The following is a 20,633-nucleotide window of genomic DNA, read 5'->3' as shown; positions in this document are numbered from 1 at the left end:
GCGGCCGCATATCGATGGGGGCGAAATGCGAAAACACCCGTTTACTTAGATTTAGGTGCACGTTGAAGAACCCCAGGTGGTCGAAATTTCCGGAGTCCTCCACTACGGCGTGCCTCATAATCAGAAAGTGGTTTTGGCACGTAAAACCCCATAATTTAATTTTTTAAGGCGCAATTCCAAAATAACAGCAGCGCACTAAGGTCGTCGAAGTACCGGGGAGACGCGTATTGCCCATGCTTCTTGGGCGCCATCATTTCAAGAATTAATGCATTGAAAGTTACAAACTGCGACAGAAGGGATAGCGTAAAACACTATTACGGCTATAATTTCATGAAACAACAACGAAGCATAAAAGCTCGCGGCTGCTCTACACATAGGGTTGTACGCTGAACGAGAACTGCGAAGCGGAGAAGTGTCTGTGAGGGGGGCGAGCAACGCCAGCGTCAGTATCGGGTGGCGGCGGCGGCCTCCTTGCGCTTGTTGAGCACGTAGCAGGCGGCCGTGACGCCACTGAGCACGAGCAGGACGGCGACGGCCGACACGCCGATGATGGCGAGCTGGAACTCCTGCTCGCCGCTCTCCTCGCACCGGTGGCTGCCCGGGTTGAGCACGTGGCCCGCCTTGCAGACGCAGCGCCCGTCGACGCACTCGGCGTTGCCGTCCAGGCAGGCGCTCGTCGACTGGCACGTGGCCGCGTCCGTCCTGGCCACGCAGCGGTCGGACTCGGCGCTGAAGCCCGCGCGGCAGCGGCACACGTGCTCCTCGCACTGCGACCCGTTGTCGGCGCCCGCGCACTGGGCGCTGTCCACGCACGACTGCTCCAGCTTGGCCAGCTCGAGGCAGCGCATCTCCAGGCTCGAGTAGACCGGGTGCGCGTCGTCGCACTGGCAGACGCGCGCGCCGCCCCCGGCCGCGGGTGCCCGACACGCGCTGTGCTCGAGCTCGCACTCGCTGGTCGCGACGCACGGCTCGCCGACGAGCTTCTTGCCGCTTTCCAGCCGCTGCGTGATCGTCATGGGCGTGCTCAGGTGGAAGACTCGGTCCTCGTCGAGTCGCACCTGCAATCAATCAATCAATCAATCAATCAATCAATCAATCAATCAATCAATCAATCAATCAATCAATCAATCAATCAATCAATCAATCAATCAATCAATTTATTGCAACATAAGTTCATTGCGCAACGCAGCCGTCTCCTCATTAAAATAGGAGGAGGAGGAGCAGGAGGAGGAGGGGGAGGAGGAGGAGGTGATGGTGGTGGTGGTGGTGGTGGTGACGAACTATATGGAATATAGAGGACAAGAAGCCTAGAAGTGGAGTGTGTGTTCATGTGCTAGTTGCACTATACTGAAACCTTTCGTAATGGCGTACCAATAAGCTCACACCGCAGCTCTCAGCGCCTCTGAAGACAGAGATGATGACTGTTGTGAGCGGACGATAGCAACGAAGGAACGAACACGTTCGATCCATTTCCTTCTTCAGAACTGTCATTCGCCACGTTGAGAAAGAGAGGGCGGGAAACAAACCTTGCAGCGCACCATGCTCGTGTAGTTGAACTGAGCCTTCTTGATGGTCAGCCTGCTGGTGTAGTAGTACTCGCCCTGCGACGTCTGAACGACGGCGAACGGCTCCCCGGTGACGTCCTGCTCGTACATAAACCAGCTGACGGCCGACTTGGAGGCGTCGCTGGCGCGCACGGTGCACACGAAAGTCACGTCATCGCCCACGTACACGACGTCCTCCTGCGCCGAGATGTGCACCTCGGTCTCCTGGCTCTTCTGTTCATCGCACAGGGTTCCAAGAACGGTGAGAACCAGAAGGCACACAGCGCGTGTCAGAACGGAAAGATCCATTCTCTCTCTCTTTCTCTCTGCGTACGAACGAGAACCGCAGCCACTGCGGCAACAGCTTCTTCTTCCTCTGCCTCTACGCTGTGTCGCGTGTTTAGAATCTCATGGCTCTCAGATACAGAGAGCCTTCCCACCGTAGAGACGCTTGCTTGCTTGCCGTGTTTCTGGTCACTTCAATGAAAGATAAAATGCGTGACCGATGGGGGAATCGAATCTGTCGTCCAGCATGGAAGCCGAATGCTATAACAATATAAGGTCAAAATTTTTTAATGCGTAAGCATTTATATGCCAACCCAACGAGGAAATTCGTCACGTTTGTTTCACGCTCACAAATTCTTTTCTTTATTTCTTCTTGCCTCATTAATAAACGCCAGTTTCTAGTGGAGGTTTGTCTTCCCACTAACAGTGACACATATCCAGCGAAAGAACTTGTGTTCGTTAGGAAACGACAAAGCGTGACGACTGATCTGTTACACTGACGGAGAATATATATAGTCTCCTTACTGAGACATTGCCTGTAGGCCGAGGCTTTCTGCTGTTCTCCTAATGCTGATCACTCCGTCTTCATTTTCCTCCAGCACTTTCTCTTGTATGCAGACTTGTCGCATTGGGCTGATAGCTATCCATACGGGCTAACGATCCATATATGCTGTAAATGAAATTATACTTAAAATAATAATACAGTTCACTTCGACTGGACGGTGAGGTGTCCAGGAAAGCCTTGCTGGCTGAGTTTTCCCGTGAATCTTATATCTTCCAATGTATACTGTCATCCTTAAAGATGTATAGCATACTGAAAATTCAGTCAAGTCATAGAGCTGACATCCCCGGAACAAAGTTAAACAGCGTATGACGTCATTTTTCGGCGGGGAAATGGCTAGCGGCCGCATTATATCGCGCATACACCGCGACGAAATATTTGAAGACCGATGATGTCCGAACGAAAACCCAGCGCTAGGTCGGGAAGATGAGCTGAGTGTCCGCATGCACGTCTTCGTGCATGTGGACTTTTCTGCATCCTCATTGAGGCACACCGTCTCCTGCAGCGTCAATGACTTGCACTTCGACATTCTGTCTTCGGTAGATGAGACGCGCCCGCGGCCAACCAGCTGCGCGGGCACCACTGACCAGCACGGCATATAACGAAGGACGACGCAAGTGCACATGTGACGGAGCATGGAAGAATGCCAAAAATTCGACGCAGCTCTGCACGCGGAAAACGGGAAACGCGATGTCGATGGTGACGCTGCATAGTGGCATAATTACCTACAGCGCGAACAAATCAAGCACGGACAAATAAGCGACGTGACGCGAGTGCTGACTCAAGACTACAAGTTTATCGTTTACAAACAATCATATAAAAAAGTCACGCAGTCCCCCACCCGCGCACCATTCATTCCCCCAACAACAGCGCGAGTGGCGACTGGCTGACGCACCTGTCACCACATTGATTGATTAGGCAGGCCTCTGAAATTAGGCAGGCCTTTTCGTTTTTATTTGTACAGATTACGCGTGTGCGTTCAAAAATGGACTTTCAACTGCTAATGGCAGCCTGTGCGCCATTAGATAATAATAATAATAATAATAATAATAATAATAATAATAATAATAATAATAATAATAATAATAATAATAATAATAATAATAATAATAATAATAATAATAATAATAATCATTCTGATATAATCAGAAGAATAAGAATGGGCTGGGGTACGTTTTGCAGGCATTCTCAGATCATGAACAGCAGGTTGCCATTATCCATCCCTCAAGAGAAAAGTGTATAACAGCTGTGTCTTACCAGTACTCACGTACGAGGCAGAAACCTGAAGGCTTACGAAAAGGGTTCTACTTAAACTGAGGACGACGCAACTAGCTATAGAAAGAAGAATGATAGGTGTAACGTTAAAGGATAAGAAAAGAGCAGATTCGGTGAGGGAACAAACGCGAGTTAATGACATCTTAGTTGAAATCAAGAAAAAGAAAATTGATATGGGCAGGACATGTAATGAGGAGGGAAGATAGCCGATGGTCATTAAGGGTTACGGACTGGATTCCAAGGGAAGGGAAGCGCAGCAGGCGGCGGCAGAAAGTTAGGTGGGCGGATGAGATTAAGAAGCTTGGATAACCAACATGACCACAATGAGTATATGACCGGAGTAGTTGGAGAAGTATGGGAGAGGCCTTTGCCCTGCAGTGGGCGTAACCAGGCTGATGATGATGATGCTGATGATGACATACTCAGTGGCACATACCCACGGGAGCGGCCCATATTTTTATACTTCACTACCTTCAGGATCGGCCCACATTTCTGGTAGAGTGGCTCGATAGCTAGATAAGATGGATGGATGGATGAATAACTTTCCTGAGGTCCCTCGGTGCGAGCGATTAGCGCGCAGCGGGCCGCTCCCACGTCGGGACAGAGAGGCCATGCCCCTCCGCCGCGTCACGGGGCCGATGGAGAGCCCAGAGCTGTGCTTCAAGGTCCGAGCTGCGTATAGCTTGGTCCCACTCTTCGCTGGTGGTCCTGGCCCCCGGCGCCAGGGGGCAACCCCAGAGCATGTGAGCAAATCAGAAATTCACGTCATGACCTCAGAAGAGCATCGCCGTCGATAACAGAAAAAGGAGGAAAGCAAGAAAGAGAGCTCACCATGCAGTAGGCTACGTAAACATGCAGGGCTGCAGAAGAAAGGAAAAGTGGGCAGAGATTAAGGAGCAGTTAAAAAGAGAAGAAATAGGAGTGTATGCTGTGACAGAAACGCACCTTAGAGACTCAGAAGAGCCGCCAGTGATTGAGAATTATGTTTGGGAAGGGTGCAACAGAACTAAGTCGGAAAGAAAGGGAGGGGGAGTCGGAATGATCATCCATAAGGGAGCCAAATGGAAAAGAGTAAATTCAAAATGTCAAGAGCATCTTTGGTTATCAGGTACAATGAGTGGGAAAAAAACTTAGCTGGACGTTGCATATTTGTGGACAGGAAATAATTGCACAGAGAAGAATAGAGAGTTAGTGGAATGCACAAGCGCTGTCATTAAAGGTTTCGGGAATGGTGCTGAAATTGTCCTATTAGGTGACATGAATGCCCACATACAGGATTTAGATGACTATACCGACAATAACGGGAAGTCAATGCCAGACTTTTGTGAGCAACATAACCTCGTTGTCGTGAATACAGGGCCTAAGTGTGAAGGGCAGATCACGTAGGAAGTGGGAAACCGGCAATCGACCATTGATTACTGTCTGATGACAGAAGGAATTCATGATAAGTTGAGAGAAATGGTCATCGATGAGGAAGGGTATAGCAGCATAGGGAGTGACCATAAACACATCATTGTAAAAATGGGATATGTAGTTGGGAAAGAGAGCAAGGAGTGCGAAATGACCAGTCCAAATTTGAACGCTGAACAAATTACCAATATAGTCACTAGAGTCGAGGAAGAACTTGGGAAATGGTCAAATAAAGAGTGGGAATATAGTGAGCTTCTAAGTGTAATAACGACAGAAGTACCGAAAGAGAAACAACATGTTCGTTGGAAAGGAAGAAAGAAACCGAAAAGCTGGTCGAACAGGGAGATACGAGAAGCGATCGCCGAACGACAGAAAGCATCCCAAGAGCGTAGGCAGGCAAAGAAGGCGCAGCTGCCGCAGGATGAAGTAGCCAGTAAATGGGAAATGTACCGGTAGAAAAACTCTGTGGTTCAAATACTTGTGCAAGCAAAAATAAAAGGTGAAAGTGAACTTTGGTTGTCAAAAATACGCAACAAAAAGAAGGCCGCACCTAGAATATTTAGGAACCACATAAAATATTAGGCAGGAAGTCAACAACAATGCAACAACATATCCTAGACGAAGATGAAAATAGACTGGAAGGAGAAGCGGCAATAAATTACATCCGAAAAACAACAGCCGAACCTTTCCAAGGCAATGGCCAGGTTGTACTTGAAGAAAAAAAAGCGCATGAAAGAAACCCAGATGGAAAAGGAGCTGGTGCTGACAAATTTCAACTGGAAGAAAGCCGAAGAGAAAATTCCTAAGCGCACAGCCACAGGGCTAGACGAGGTTCCCGTTAGGCTGATTAATGAAGTAGGACCAAAAAGTAGGGAAACTCTAATGAAAGCGGTGTAAAAACTTTAAAAGATAGGCGAATGGCAGACAGTTGGTGGCAAAGTAGAATGAATTTAATTTATAAAGGTAAGGGGGAGAAAGATAGAATTCACTCGTGTAGACCGTTGAACATTACATCGGTAATATGCAGACTAGCAATGCAGGCAATCAAATTAAAGCTTCAAGCGTGGGCAGAGAATAATGGCATTTTGGGAAAACTTCCGAATGGCTTCAGAATAGGTAGGTGTTTAGATGATAACTTATTTGTTCTTTCTCAGTCTATTGAAATATCAAAAGTAGAAAACAGACCGTTATTTGTGGCCTTTTTAGACATTACAGGATCCTATGACAACGTAGACCGCAACATTTCGTGGGATATTATGGAAGGGAGAGGCTTAGGCGACGATTGTCTACAGCTTTTGAGAGATGTTTACCTAGAAAATACTGTTTGCGTTGAATGGGAAGGGATGAGGAGCGAGGAGAAAGTTCATATCAACAAGGGACTGAGGCAGGGGTGCCCTTTATCCCCACTGCTATTTGTTATGTACATGGTGAGGATGGAGAGGGCGCTAGAAGGAAGTAATATCGGTTTTAATCTCTCATACAAACATGCGGGTAGAGTAGCAGAGCAGCATCTTCCAGGTTTATCTTATGCGGGCGATATCGTTTTGCTAACTAACAAGCAAAGTGATTTGCAACGTCTGGCTAATATCTGTGGACAGGAAGGCAACAATTTAGTTTGAAGTTTAATGTTAGAAAATCAGGTGTTATGTTATTCAATGAAAACAGTGAACAGACAGTGGCGATACAAGGCCAGGAAATACCTCGGGTAACAGAATATAAATACATTTGTATATGGATAAACGAAGGCAATAGATATATGGAAACACAGGAAAAAACAATAACAGTGAAGGGGAAGAGAAATGCAGCCATTATGAAGCACAGAGCGCTATGGGGATACAATAGGTACAAGGTGCTCCGAGGTATGTGGAAAGGTGTAATGATTCCAGGGCTTACTTTTGGAAATGCGGTTGTTTGCTTGAAATCAGGGGTACAATCAGGACTCGATGTGAACCAAAGGTCAGTGGGTCGCCTCGCGTTGGCGCTCACGGGAAGACTACAAATGAAGCTGTGCAGGGTGATATGGGCTGGACTAGTTTTGAAGTGAGGGAAGCTGAAGTGAGGGAGGGAAATTGAGTATGAAGAACGACAGAGGAATATGGAAGAAAGTAAATGGGCTGGTAAAGTGTTGATGTATTTGTACAGAAAAAAACATTGATTCACAGTGGAGGAAAAGAACTAGGAAGCTTACCAGCAAGTATGCGGCCTGTAGGATGGACAACACAGCAACAAAGAACGCCAAGCGGAAAGTCAAAGAGGCCAAAATAATCTCATGGGTGGCGCCAATGGAAAATAAAGCTGCCGTGAGTAACTACTTAAGAGGAAAAAACGAAGTCAGGAAAGAAACCATTCATGATAACTCAAAGGGAAGCTCATTAGGTTTGGAAGCGAGATCGGGACGCCTTAAAACACGCACCTATAAAGCGAGATATAAGAACGAAGAAGAAGCATGTGCTTCCTGGGGTAAAGCTAGGGAAACTATGGAGCATGTTTTATTAGAATGTGAAGACGTCTACCCAGCGGTCGAATTAGGCACCACTGGCCTCCTTGAAGCCCTTGCGTTCAGCGAGAGCAATTGAAAAGTAAACATGTCTGCAAGAGGAATTAGTAAGAGGCCCGATTGGAGGATTGGTGGAATAAAAGTAGGGAAACGACAAAAACGGAGACGTGCAAAAGCACAGTTCGCAATAGGGGATCAGAAAATTTCGTTGTGGGAGTACCTAGCGTTTCTTTTCTTTTTTTTATTGTTTAACCTAGGTATGACATTAGGCAGTATAATAGCAAGAGCTTGGTGGCGCAACCTACCGCCCCATTCCAAAGGGGACGCTCATAACATCCATCCATCCACCAGCAAGGCTATAGCTATATCTTTACAAAAGCCACACGCATTGCGAGGGTACGCGCATCAGGAAAGATTTTGTGCAGGAAGACCGGGCATAGGTAGGTGCCCGTCCGAAACCACCTGTACGTGGCTTATTGTGCTTTATTGAGCGATTTGTGCGGTAGCGGCTCTTGACTAACTTATAGTGCTGGGTGAGGTCGTTGTAAGTGACGAGGGGGTCGCGCTCGCTCTCCCATCCTGCCGAGAGGGAGTCCGGGCTCGCACGGTGAGTTAGGTCTCATGCGGTCTCGTGTGCCGTCTTGTTGAGGTTAGTGAGCGGCCCCTGTAATGGTCCCATGTGTGCCGGGAACCAATTGATGTAGTGTGGGGAGAGGCGTTGAGTACCGAGTATTTTGCCGACGGTCGAGGATATGCTCCCTGTTCCGAAGGACAGAATTGCCCTCTTGGAGTCGCAGCATACCCAACTTTTAGCGCCTTCTAGGAGTGCAAGGCTGATGGCCGTCTGCTCGGCCACCTCAGGACTGTCAGTGCGGACCGTACACGTGTTGATGACTGTGCCATCTTTGTTGACCACCGCTGCGAGATACGTTCGTCTGCCAGGATATTTGGCTGCGTCGGTAAAGCATCATGCTTTCCCCGAGGCGGCCGCCTGTTGGAGGAGTGATTTGGCTCGAGCAAGTCTTCTGTCGATGTTGTGCTCTGGGTTCTTATTCCTGAGCGCCGGGGCTGCCCTGATCTTTTTTCCTCTGGTCGGGTGTTAGCCCGTGGCTGTTACACTCACTCTCCCGAGGCGCGACGCCGATTTCTCTTAGGATCCATCTGCCCGCAGATGTGCCGGATGGCCTGGTAATCTGTGCCCGTTCCTGTACCTCCGCAATCTCGCTCAGCGTGTTGTATACATGCCTAATGAGTCCAGTGCCTCCGTGCTCTTGTGCATTGGAAGCTGATTTACGGATTTTATGACGCAAGGGCCAGGTATGGCCAAGGAGCGCCAAGCAAAAGATAAGGAATGGATTGTCGATGGTATAACGTGGCAAATGTCAGAGTTGTCAAATTGCGAATGGTAGATGTAACTTGGCTGTACAGAGACTTAAAAATTAGTCTCTGTAATGTGTGTAGTGTACAGCTATTACAATAATGACAATGACTTGTGATGTATACTATTATAATAGCATAAAAGTTCTATTGCAAAGGGATGATGTCGTAAACGTGTAACAGTAGCACTCGTATCTCACCAGCGAGCCCTTGAACGCAAGTGCTAGGAGGCAAGTGTTTTAGAGAAATGCGCAGCAGCAGCATCTAGTGAGAGGATGCGCTACGTATACCTTGGGTTGATAACATGCAATGTACCAATATCTCCTCAAAACTTTAAGACTAACTCATAACCAAAAACTGGTTAAATGCCGAGATACATTTCCGGATGGAGAGAATGTCTGTATGCAGGGCAAACTACTTTTTCAAGTGAAGCTTGTATTGGCTGACAAGTTTCGGTGGCGTTGTCGTCATGCAAAAAATCCAATTTCTCCCAGAGCAGAGCAGCTGGTAAAGGGCGGTTTGATGAGTTGACAGCTGCGCCAGCGTCGGAGCGGGATTCATTAGCAAGGATTCCAGCTACATCGGCGTGCAGTCACGCCACGCGCGCAACAAATCAGAGCCGTTTCGCTTCCGCCGGAGAGGGAAAGGGCAGGAGAGGATATCGCGCGCGCTGCGCCGGCTTCGTTCCCGGTCAATCCATTCTCGGAAAACGGATGAACCGAGGAACAGGCAGCGTTCGACGAGCGGTGGCGAGAAAGCGTCCGTGAAAGGGCTCGCCGTCGGCACACCGATCCAGCAATCCGACACCGTTACTTGCGGGTTACTTAACCGGGACGAAGGTCAGGTGCACGCCGGACAAGCTTCGCTTACTCCGATTTTCCAATAGGGGAAGGGTTCGTCATTTTTTCTTTGAGTGTCTACTTCCCGACACTCTAACAAGATGTGAAGGACCGTTGGCGTTTCGCCACATTTATCGGCGACAGAAGGATCATCACCCGTCAATAGGTAGGAGTGAGACCTAAGATGGCAGAAAATAACCCAAGTTTATCATATTTTTGTTGTTGGTGGCCAGTTTCCTACGTGTCGCTTAGTAACGTGAAGTTTATTAATAAAGTGTTTCAGTGTGCCACGTACGTTGCCAATGACCCCTCAGTTTCTTGCGCAGGAAGAGCAACAAACTGAGCGGCAGCTATTTTATTTTTTATCCAAACTTTTATACTTCATTTAATCGTCGACACCGCGACATTTTTTTTTTGTTGCGCGCAGTACATTTGGCTAGATAGGTTCGGCACGGAATGTTCCTTTAACACACCCGCCGCGGTAGCTCAGCGACTACAGTGTTGCGCTGCTAAGCGCGAGGTCGCGGGATCGAATCCCGGCCACGGCGGCCGCATTTAGATGGGGGCGAAATGCAGAAAACTCCCGTGTCTCGTGCGTTAGGGGCAAGTTAAAGATCACCTGGTGGTCAAAATTAATCCGGAGTCCCCCACTACGGCGTGCCTCGTAATCAAATCGTGGTTTTGGCACGTACAACCTCAGAATTCATTCGTATGCCTTCAACAGCGATTCTTCGCGAAAAAAGAAATGGCGCATTGTCATATTTATTGCCAGCGCCCCCTGCAGGACATGCCGTCAGGTATGCATGGGTGACTTAGGCGTGCGACGTAGATGCCTGCCCGCATGCCTTCAACAGCGATTCTTCGCGGAAAGAAAAAGAGACGGCGTATAGTCATATTTATTGCCAGCGCCCCCTGCAGGACATCCCGTCAGGTATGCATGGGTGACTTAGGCGTGTGACGTAGATGCCTGCCCGCCCTCAGAGCAGCCTGACGACGAGCCGGCGGTGCCTGCTGTCGCGTGCGCCGTGCCTGAGCGGCAGCAGCTGGCACACGGCTCGCGCGACCGCCGTGCCCACCAGGGCGGCCAGCGTGACGAGGCACAACGCGGCGGCGAGCACGAAGAAGGCGGCGCGAAGCCGCAGGCCCTCGCCGCGCACGTCGGCCACGCACTTGGAGCCGTCGTAACGCCGGCCCTGGTAACACTGGCACGTGAGGTTTGCGCTGCAGTGCGAATGTTCCGCGCTGCACATGGTCTCCGCGCTGCAGGCGCCCATGAGGCCCACCTGCGAACAGGTACAGTGGCGCCATGCACTCCGCTCAGACAGACAGACAATGCAGACAAGAGAGACAGAGAAACATACAGGCAAGGCAGACAGACAGTCAGACAGACAGACAGATAGGGCCAGGCAAAACAAGGCAGAGGCGTCAGGACCACAAACAATAAATGAAGAAGACAAACCATGAGCACACAATATATAGCAAAGCGTACCTCCCGGTTCCTGCAAGGGAGCCTTGTTCGCTGCACAGGAGCCCAGTTAAATAAACAAGACTCGCGCCAGGTGAACAAAGCTCCCGATCATAACTTCGCTAAATCTTCTGTGGTCGGCGTTTGTCCTTTTCATTTATCGCAAACAGTCTGCGTGCTTGCAAACAAGGGAGCCCTGCAACGCACTATGGCTAGGGTGTACTTTAAGAGGAGGATCGTAGGGGTTTGTTGGTTAGCGGGGAGGGATGACATAGCAGGTTTGTTAGGGCGTGAAAAAAATGGAACCGCGTTCAAAGGCTATTTCGCTCCGAAACGGCTAGCCCTTGTTCTTCTCGTGAAGATGCCGGTGCGAAGATGTTTTAAGGACTTGCATTTGTGCAAATGCAAAATATTGCATATATTGGAGGCATTTATTAAACAAATCGATGATATTTCTACATTTAGTAACGGCAGCGGTTCTACACGAATCCTAAATGGATCTTTGGGGGGTTCCGTTCGTTGGTTGCAGACGCGTTTCCTACTGAACTGTCAAAGATTGTGGTACTGCAGCCTCTGGCTAGAATTGACTGCTCAATATTCATTTGTAGAATAACATAGAAATAAGTGGGAGAGGCGGCGGGAGTTTTAACTATAACCTAACAAGTCCGTTCAAACGTTCAAGAAATAGCGGCAGAAATTAACCAAACATCGGACAACAATGTGGTAAAAACACTAACAAACGTAACTTGTGGAATTATTAAGCGGTACAATCTAGCGTTTTTATTGTTCTATAAGAAAGGGAACAATAATCCAACGGGTTAGTTTGTGCGAACACTAATTTTGCGTTGCCCTACAACGGTGGTGGCATACACGAGCCAGATTCTGGCTCGATTTAGGGCTTCAGCGCTGCCGCGATGAGCACTGCCATTTACTGATCACCTAAGCGCACCACTGCAAGAAATGTCAATTCTGCATGGGACCATTATGTGTCATTAAAAGGTGGTAACCACATTGAGCGTATTTCCGACGTATCTTCGGACCCGCCCCTTCTGCCGTCGACATCCGCAGTTTGCGGCGTGTGAAAATGACGCTTCCACCCCACTGATACGGTCTCGATTGGCGGAGGGGGGGGGGGGGGGAGGATGGGGGAGTACTCACTTTAATTTGCGTTAACCAAGAACAAATTACGGCCGAGATAACAGTGCGGTCGCGACGCGCGACACGGGCGCGCCAACTCCAGAAGAAGCTATGCGCTCCAAAAACGCAGGAGCTACGCTCCATGTGGTTGGCGCGTTGACCATTGTTGGGACGCTTCGCACGCACCTCGCGCACGCACTGTCCCAACTTGTACTCGCCGCTGTACGAAGGCGCGCAGACGCAGCGGCCGGCGGAGCCGCACACGGAGTTCGGCTCGTCCCTGCAGTCGAGGTCGCTGACGCAGTGCGAGCCCAGGCCCGTGTAGTGCTTGAGGCACGAGGCGCGCGGCGCCGAGTAGAACGGGTAGCCGCGCACGCACAGGCAGCGGCGAACCTGCGTAAGCGTCAGCGTGGCGCAGCCACACAGACACGTAAAGGCGTCTTCGTGTGCCCTAAACACGATGTATTGATATTTCCGAATAGGGTTATTTTTTTTACTCTGGAGCTCTCTTTGTTTTTGTTTCCTAGATCAGGACCTAACCTTCTCCCTAATGCTCAAGCCTGATACAATGTTGTTCCAAGTTGGCCTCTAAACTATACCGTCGCTTCCCCAGGCTGTCTATTTTCGAGGTACAGTTTGTTGTACTCGTCCGCTGAGAGGTTGAGCTTTGGTTTTTTATTCGCTTCTTCTCGTATCTGTGGAAACGCGACTTTTATACTCTATCATCTTGAACATTGCTATCGTATGACCGTTGAATTCGTGCCGCTTTCGGTGCCCCGCCGCCTACTCTTGGCGCATACCTGTGCGGCGAGATCGGCGTAGCAGCTGGAATTCCCGTCCACGCACCTTCGCTTGCGGCCGCAGGTGGCGTTGTGCGAATAGTGAAGCTGGCGACCACCGTCCGAGCTTACGATGTACGGCGAAGACATCCTCATTCGCGGCCGCTTGACGCGAGTGTCGTTGGTGGTGACGAGGCAGCTGACGCTGCCCACTTTCGGTTCTTCGGCGCGCACCTCGAGCACGGTGTACGCGAGCTCTTCGGGCATCAGTGCGCGGTCCTCGCCGCGGCGAAGGCCGACGCGGAACGGCCGTCCGGGAGCGAACTGATCCGCCTCGACGAGCGCGTCGTTCGCGTACCACTGGAAGGTGGCCGCCCAGGACACGGGCGCCGCGCAAGTGAACCGGACGACCGAACCCAGCGTCGCCTGAGGACTGGACGTGGTGAGCCGCGCTGCTCCGGAAACGGTCGTCGGGGCTTCATCGGCGGCGGAGCAGTGGTGGTAAATCAGCGGTGCCACCGCTTGTACCAGCCACAGGCTGTGAACGGGGCATCGGAATTGCATCGGGCCGCAGTGTCGGCCGGCAACGAGAAACGGCGTCGTGGCGAAGCTCATCATCGTTTTCTTCTACGTCCGCCACAGCTGTGCCGCGTAACGCCCGCAGCGGGAGGCTGCACATTGTTGCTGCTGTTGCTCCCAGATTACGCCACGAACCCACTCGGGACGAACGGTGATGAAGGCTATGGAAAAAAAATGACAGAAAATAAAGGAGAAATTTCAGAAGGCAAGGCCCGCATCCACGAAGCAATTAGTGCGCCAGTGCGGCTCGTAAGAGTAGGCGTACGCCAACCTCTATGACATGCCTATTGTTTACACATGTACTGAATTCAGTGCTTCATATAGAACAACGTACAAACTTTATGAATTAGGCCCAAAATGAGTCTGTAAGACCCCGCTACGGTAGCTCAGTGCTTATGACGTAGCGCGGCTGAAATCGAGGTCGCGGGTTCGAGTCTGTCCGCGGCGTAAAGTGAGAAAACGCTGGTCGACTCAGATTTAGCTGCACGTCCAGGAATCCCAGGTGGTCAAAATTAATCCGGCTTATCTCATATTCAGGTTCTAGTTTTGGCATGTATTATATCTATTTAGATTTATTTCTTACTTCGTAACGCGTACTCGTCCTTGTAGGAAATGTTAATTAAAAATATGAAAAGAAGGCTCTAGGAAATTCACCACGCGGGATGATTTAGTTAACACTGGCCCGATTTGGTAGTGATAAAAGAAAAGCCAGGTTTTGGTTTCTTTTACAAATTTGATTGTCATCGACAAAGCATAGGAAAGGGGAAATAAAATAATTCATCATTTTTTGGTAATACACTGAGTACTAATGAAGTACGTATACCTCTAAACGACTGCCCAATACTGACACTTCAAATTCGAGATCGTAGATATACTGAGATCAGTAACCAAGTTGAAGACCGTTAAACATACATGCCTGACACGTACCAAGCAGGGAGACGAGACAAGAATCGGGTGGTAAAAGTAAACTAATAATAGAATAACTCTACGACAAGAAAAAAAAAGTTACCAATTGGATACTCGAAAAAAAAAAAGCCAGAATAATCCATAATTGAGTTCTGAGGCCAGATGAACGTAGAGTAGATCTCTAGGCTGGGTGGACAAATGGCGAAAAGCCATATTGCTTATTCATTTTCCACACTTTCGATTGCCGCTGGCGGACCGTGACGGTGCAGAGATGTAACTTCATGGCACATGATTCTTGACTAGCCGCCCATATGCGCTTGTACCAGTTTACATAGCTTTAAGTGATTCACACACTCTCAAACATGCAGGATAGGGCCTTGAGAATTGAAATATGATGGCCTATCTTAAGTAGTGGGTACGTGCAGTAGTCGAGGACCGTCGTCATTATCATCATCTTAACCTTATGTTGCAGTCGTTTTAAAAGTAACCCATTTATTCATGAATTATGCTGGTCTGTGTGCCAAAGTTTTATAATTTTATTCCGTAGTCGAGGACCGTCGTCATTATCATGATCTTCGCCTTATGTTGCAGTCGTTTTAAAAGTAACCCATTTATTGATGAATTATGGTGGACTGGTGTGCCAAAGTTACGTAATTTTATTCCAAGGTGTGGCAGGCTTTATTGAATGAAAGTCAAGGTGGCAGGGCTATTTTTTGCGCATTTTAATGTTTCTCTTCGTCATTAGAAAGCGGTTAAATAGGGCTTTATTACCCAGTCAACCATGCGCCGTTTTTTTCTTTCATAAAAAACATTGAATCACACGATCAAAGCATCAAAGCAGACGCACAACTGGCTGCAGGCATTGCGAGGGATTAAAAACTAATCCTTCGATATTGCTGATTGAATGCGGCACGTCGAAAGCCCCGTCGAACATGCTTGTGATTTGATCGTGTGTGGAGGTACTCAGCAGACTGAATCGAAATGGAATGACATTGGGAAAACCGAACATTCAATTTATCCGAAGCTTAATGTCCCTGTGTGCGTGTTTTTATATTTTATTGTCACTACTATGCAGAACTTGCAAACATAACTGGCTTACACGAACGAGTACACCGTGATTGAAAGGGACAACACTTGCTCTTCAAGACAATCAGATCTTATAAACAGTAATCCCCGGATGCGAAGATCAATGAGCCAAGTATCACTTAGTATTGTCGTATACGTATAGAGGATCGTAGAAGAGCATGCATGAAACGAGCAACCAACATTGGTCATCGCTTCGACATGCACGCTTTCTTATTACCGTCGTCCGTTGGTTTCATGGAGGGACAGTGCAGAAGGGCGTACATAAAACCAAGAATCTACAAGTGCGTAGGAATTGAGCCTCCTGTTCAAAGATATTCCTCGATCATATGGGGTAACATAACAGAAATGAAAATAAGTAATGAGAATAACATGGCAAACACGCGAATCAATGCAGTGAGGAAATAATGGAAGCACGCATTTACAATTATGAACATAGCCTCACATCACGTCCCAAAAGCAAGTGATAACCTAAAGCAAGTTCGATCATAAATTATACTGACGGATTCTCTTCCTGAACACTTACTGCATAGGCTGGCCTCCTGTTCTCTGTGCCCGTTCCGTAATGAGGACTACGCCAACGATCACTTCACTTGCTGCGACATAAGTGATAAGCTAGGAGGTGGGCTTGCCGTGTCTGTTTGTCCTATTCGTTATACTTCCGTCGTCAAGCCGTCGTAGTTATTGTGTTGTCATGCCAACCCTTCCTCCTCAGCTTCTCTATCGTCAAAAGGTGAAAAAATAAACTAATAAGATGGCGAGTCAGGCTAGTTTATTGAGGTTCATAATGTACAGATGCCAATTATAAAAATAAAATAAAATAAAACGCTGTCACAAATGTATGACAATCTGAGTAACTGATACATCGAAGACGACGAAGCTGTATATGGGATTGATGGGTGTATATAGCACGGGAATGAGGTAGCAGACAGAGTACCTCTTCGAGCACGCGGATTAAGTACTTTAATTCCTGCTACATTTTCCGTATAGGACGCCAAGAACGCTCTTCGCAATGGCATATGGTTCGACGAACACTCAACGTCTTCGGTCCCATGCAGAGTTGAACCAGTCCCTTGGTTCTCGATGAACCAAGTTATTGACCGCACATTCGAAACGCTCCTCCATCGTGTACGCTTAGACTTGGCCTACACGCCTAAACTCTTGTGCCGCGTCAAAATGAAGACGATCCCATACTGCGCGACAAAGCGACATTCAGCCGAATGCGGTGCATACACGCGCGATCACTCCTGTGGAGGTTACGCAGCACGCGAAAGTCGCAATTCGGGTCAGTATTGTGAAGAGGCCCGCTCCGGCGTTCCTCAGCTCTCCGCAGAGAATTAACGTCGGAGCGCCACGCAACAGCTGGCTGAAGAGTAGCAGCGTCATGTCGAATGAACTATATGCAGATTGGCAGGGGTGGAGCTACTGTGGGCAGTTCCAACACAACAATCGCCTCTTGCGTTTTCCTTTATGCCACCGTCGGCCGGTATCCACCACCACCACCACCACCACCATCATCATCATCAGCATACAACAACAACAACAACAACAATAATAATAATAATAATAATAATAATAATAATAATAATAATAATAATAATAATAATAATAATAATAATAATAATAATAATAATAATAATAATAATATCTTAATGTTCACTGCCCAGGACGAAGGCATCTCCCTGCGATCTTCAGTGACCCCTGTCCTGCGCCAACTGATTCCAACTTGCGCCTTCAACTTGGCCGGCACCCACTGCAGCACAACACTGTTTCAGCATACGGGATACTTTGTGTGGATAGTTGAGGTCAGCCGCTGCATGCATATGTGGAACCATTTTGTTCACCTCTTTCTCCACTCGGCTGCTTCTGCTGCCCACTTCGTCACTTTAATTTTCTGCTGCTGACTTCTTCACTGCTTACCTCTCGTCTATTCGGACACCTCCCGTGGCGCATACCCATTCTGGAGCATTCAGAGTATAGGCCACATCCCCAGTGGCGCATACCCAGCTTGCCCACACCCAGTGGGCCAAGTTGCCTATTCGGGCACATATTCGACAGCGCATACCTGGTGGCTAAAGTTGTCGACGTTCGGGCACGTACCCAGTGTCGCAAGTTGTTGTCTATTCGGCAGGACGGCACCGATAAGTTCGTTAAGCCACTAATGTGGTTTACACTTGAGCATGACATACGCGCCTTTATTTAGACAAACATCTATGCCGCAGAGCAATGAAAAAAAAAAAAGGACAGCGCCCGTAAAGTATAGGGGGAAGTAGCAATGAAAGCTTCACTTTAAGAAAGCAAAAGAAAGACTAAGACGTGTTCAACGTACATGTTGGAATCTATGCGAAGTGGTTAATAAAGCGCTGCAAAACTGCTGATATTCTGCAACACGTTTTGCATCATAGCGAGTGCGTGCCCGCAATTCAGCGAAGACGCGAACGAGACGCGAATTTTCTTTTCGTCGTTGCGGCTGTCATCATCGTCATGACGAACCTTCACTGGATCACTGTCGTAAACGCGACGTGGTTTTTGGCGACGGGAGGCGACGTTGCTGGGCCGAAGCACCTTTCCACCGCCGTCGTCCCCCCAGAGCGTCGGCCGCTTCGCGCCCTGTCGCTGAAGGCGGGAGACGTACTGCGGTTGCGGTGCGACAGCGCCGTTGCCTCGCCGCTCAACGCCACCTTTGCCTGGCTCTTCAACGGCCTCGCTATACCCTCGGATCCCCGCCCAGGACTCTATCGGTACAAGGTCGTTGTCGTGCGACAAGGTGGCCGCCACCCGCGCGCGACACATTACAGCACCTTGGACATGGGTCGTTGCCGCGCGGCGCACGCGGGAGTGTACTCTTGCCGAATAATTGTGGAAGGCGTGGTCGTGGACGAGCTGCGGTTCGAAGTGCGTGTGACTGCCGGCAGTCGCCGAGGAACCGACTCGACAGCGGCCTCTGGCCGCGACCCGCTAACGCGCCCAGAACTCGTGCCAGCGGCGCTGTCGTTTGAAAGTGAGTGGTATGCATTCGCGTGAGCAGGGGAGGGGGGGGGGGGCGTGGACACGCCAATGTTTCGATCGCACACGAGGCAGAATATATATTGGCGAAACCAAGTCCGTGCCCAGTGCAGCGTGGTGAAACTCGCAGTGTTACAGAATGCACTGCCGAGTCCTGCGGCGCAAAAGTATAGACTCCTGGGCCGGGAAAATGTAACTATATGCTACTACTGTTTTTCTTTCCTTTTTGCGCTTGGATAAGGCGGTGGATAAGAAAGGAGTACGATCGAGTGAAGAGGACCCTTATATTATAGCTGCCTCAGTCAAATGCTTATGTTGGAGCTTGTGCTGCACTGCTGTCGCATTAAGTCGAGTGCTAGTTAAAGTTTCCAGCCGCCTCTTAAGGGCTTCACATAATTGACATACTAGGTAAAATAAAGACATCAGGTGCTCCGAGCTGTGACGTCAGGAAAGGGTACCGCCAGCCCATACAGTGAAATGAAGACGGCGAAAAGCTATATGGGAACAATGCGTATCGCGTCTTTGCTTAAACCTCATCGTGACATTGGAAGTCCAAGGGCGTACACCTCGTGTTGGCCGGTCGGTGTTTGTAACATTTATATTCAACCATGGTCAGTTGTGCGAACACACGTACCGGAACACACATAAGTGTATTCACGGATCATTGGTTATGGCGTTCTGCTGCCGACCACAAGGTCGCGGGAGCAATTTCCGGCCGTGGTGGCCGCATTCTTATGGAAGTTGAATGCTAAAAAAAGAAAGCAGAGCAAAAAAGCAATAAGAGAACGCCCGTGGACCGAACTTTGTTGGCATGTTAAAGAACGCCAAGTGGTCAAAATTATTTTTTTGAGTTCCCCACTACGCCGTCGCTCATACCCCACTGTGCATTTTCGGGGCGTTATAAACCCCTTAATTTGATTTACTTTGCGTATGCAGAAGACGAGCTAACATGGTTAATGGTTGACGCGCGCGCATCAAAAGTTAGCAGGGCTGAAATCAGCTGCAGCGATAATCTTCCTTAGTGGAAGTAGTCATTAAACTCTTTGTGCACATTTACAAGGCGCGCGTTCTTTGATTACATGAAAACGTCTGGAGCGGGCTACTTAAAATGTGTTTTTCGTGTTTTCAAATGTTGTTCTCAATAGCAGTTCTTGTTTTCATCATCATCAAGCGTGTTCTCACAGCAGCCTAGCGTTCTCCACCGTTACACGCGGCGAATTCTTCTAAATACTCAAGCAGCATTCATCCGCATTGATTTGCTCCGATATGTGGCAGTATTTAAGCGTCGTACATTTTGACCATGTTCGACTTTGTCGGACACGTTTAGCCCCTCTATTGCAGAGTTTATATCAAAGCGGCAGACGAATTACAAAGAGCTGCAGAAGGACTGAAAAAACGGACGAGTTGGAACCTATCCATTCTTGGGTATATAAAAAACGAAACACGAGAAAGGATACAGGACAAGCGCTTGTCCTGTGTGCTTTCTAGTGTTTTGTTTTTATATGCGCTGCCCAATAATGAATTACATACAAATGCTATCACATTCGGAAGGTAACCAACCTAAATTAGTGGTGCCTAATTTTTTTATCATTCATGGTCACGTGGCAAACTTTGAGCCTCGAGGCACTTCGTTCAACTTCCATCTACTTCTCATTTTCTTTGTACATGAAGCAAAGCATGAACTTGTGTTGGCTAAATCTCTATTATCACCAGCATCTGGTCGGCTTTGAAAGGACGGCAGTGCTTCTTGCCTATGTGTGACGTCAAGTTTCACACTGGCCATTTTTGTCTTTGTTTATCGTCTTTGTTCATCGTTGCAAAACGAGGAAATTTCACCCGAGTGGTAGCCACAGAAATGCCATCGCATTTAAAATACAGCAAACATATAA

General features: G+C 48.6%; 2 protein-coding genes across 2 annotated transcripts; both read right to left on the bottom strand.

Moving 5' to 3' along the window:
• Window positions 1-331: 331 nt before the first annotated feature.
• LOC142570982 (uncharacterized) lies at window positions 332-1,912 on the bottom strand. Its single transcript, XM_075679277.1, has 2 exons — window positions 1,527-1,912; window positions 332-1,058 (listed from the first exon to the last, which is right to left on the bottom strand). The coding sequence occupies exons 1-2, from the start codon at window positions 1,851-1,853 to the stop codon at window positions 444-446; spliced, it is 942 nt and encodes a 313-aa protein (XP_075535392.1). The 5' UTR covers window positions 1,854-1,912; the 3' UTR covers window positions 332-443.
• Window positions 1,913-10,696: 8,784 nt separating this feature from the next.
• On the bottom strand, window positions 10,697-13,767 carry LOC142570981 (uncharacterized). The gene is made up of 3 exons (XM_075679276.1): window positions 13,192-13,767; window positions 12,578-12,784; window positions 10,697-11,072 (listed from the first exon to the last, which is right to left on the bottom strand). Exons 1-3 carry the CDS (start codon window positions 13,732-13,734, stop codon window positions 10,767-10,769), a joined length of 1,056 nt encoding a protein of 351 aa, XP_075535391.1. The 5' UTR covers window positions 13,735-13,767; the 3' UTR covers window positions 10,697-10,766.
• Between the last annotated feature and the right edge of the window lie 6,866 nt (window positions 13,768-20,633).

This window comes from Dermacentor variabilis, chromosome 2 (assembly GCF_050947875.1).
Source record: "Dermacentor variabilis isolate Ectoservices chromosome 2, ASM5094787v1, whole genome shotgun sequence".
Lineage (NCBI taxonomy): Eukaryota > Metazoa > Arthropoda > Arachnida > Ixodida > Ixodidae > Dermacentor > Dermacentor variabilis.
This window is presented reverse-complemented; position numbering and strand designations above follow the sequence as displayed.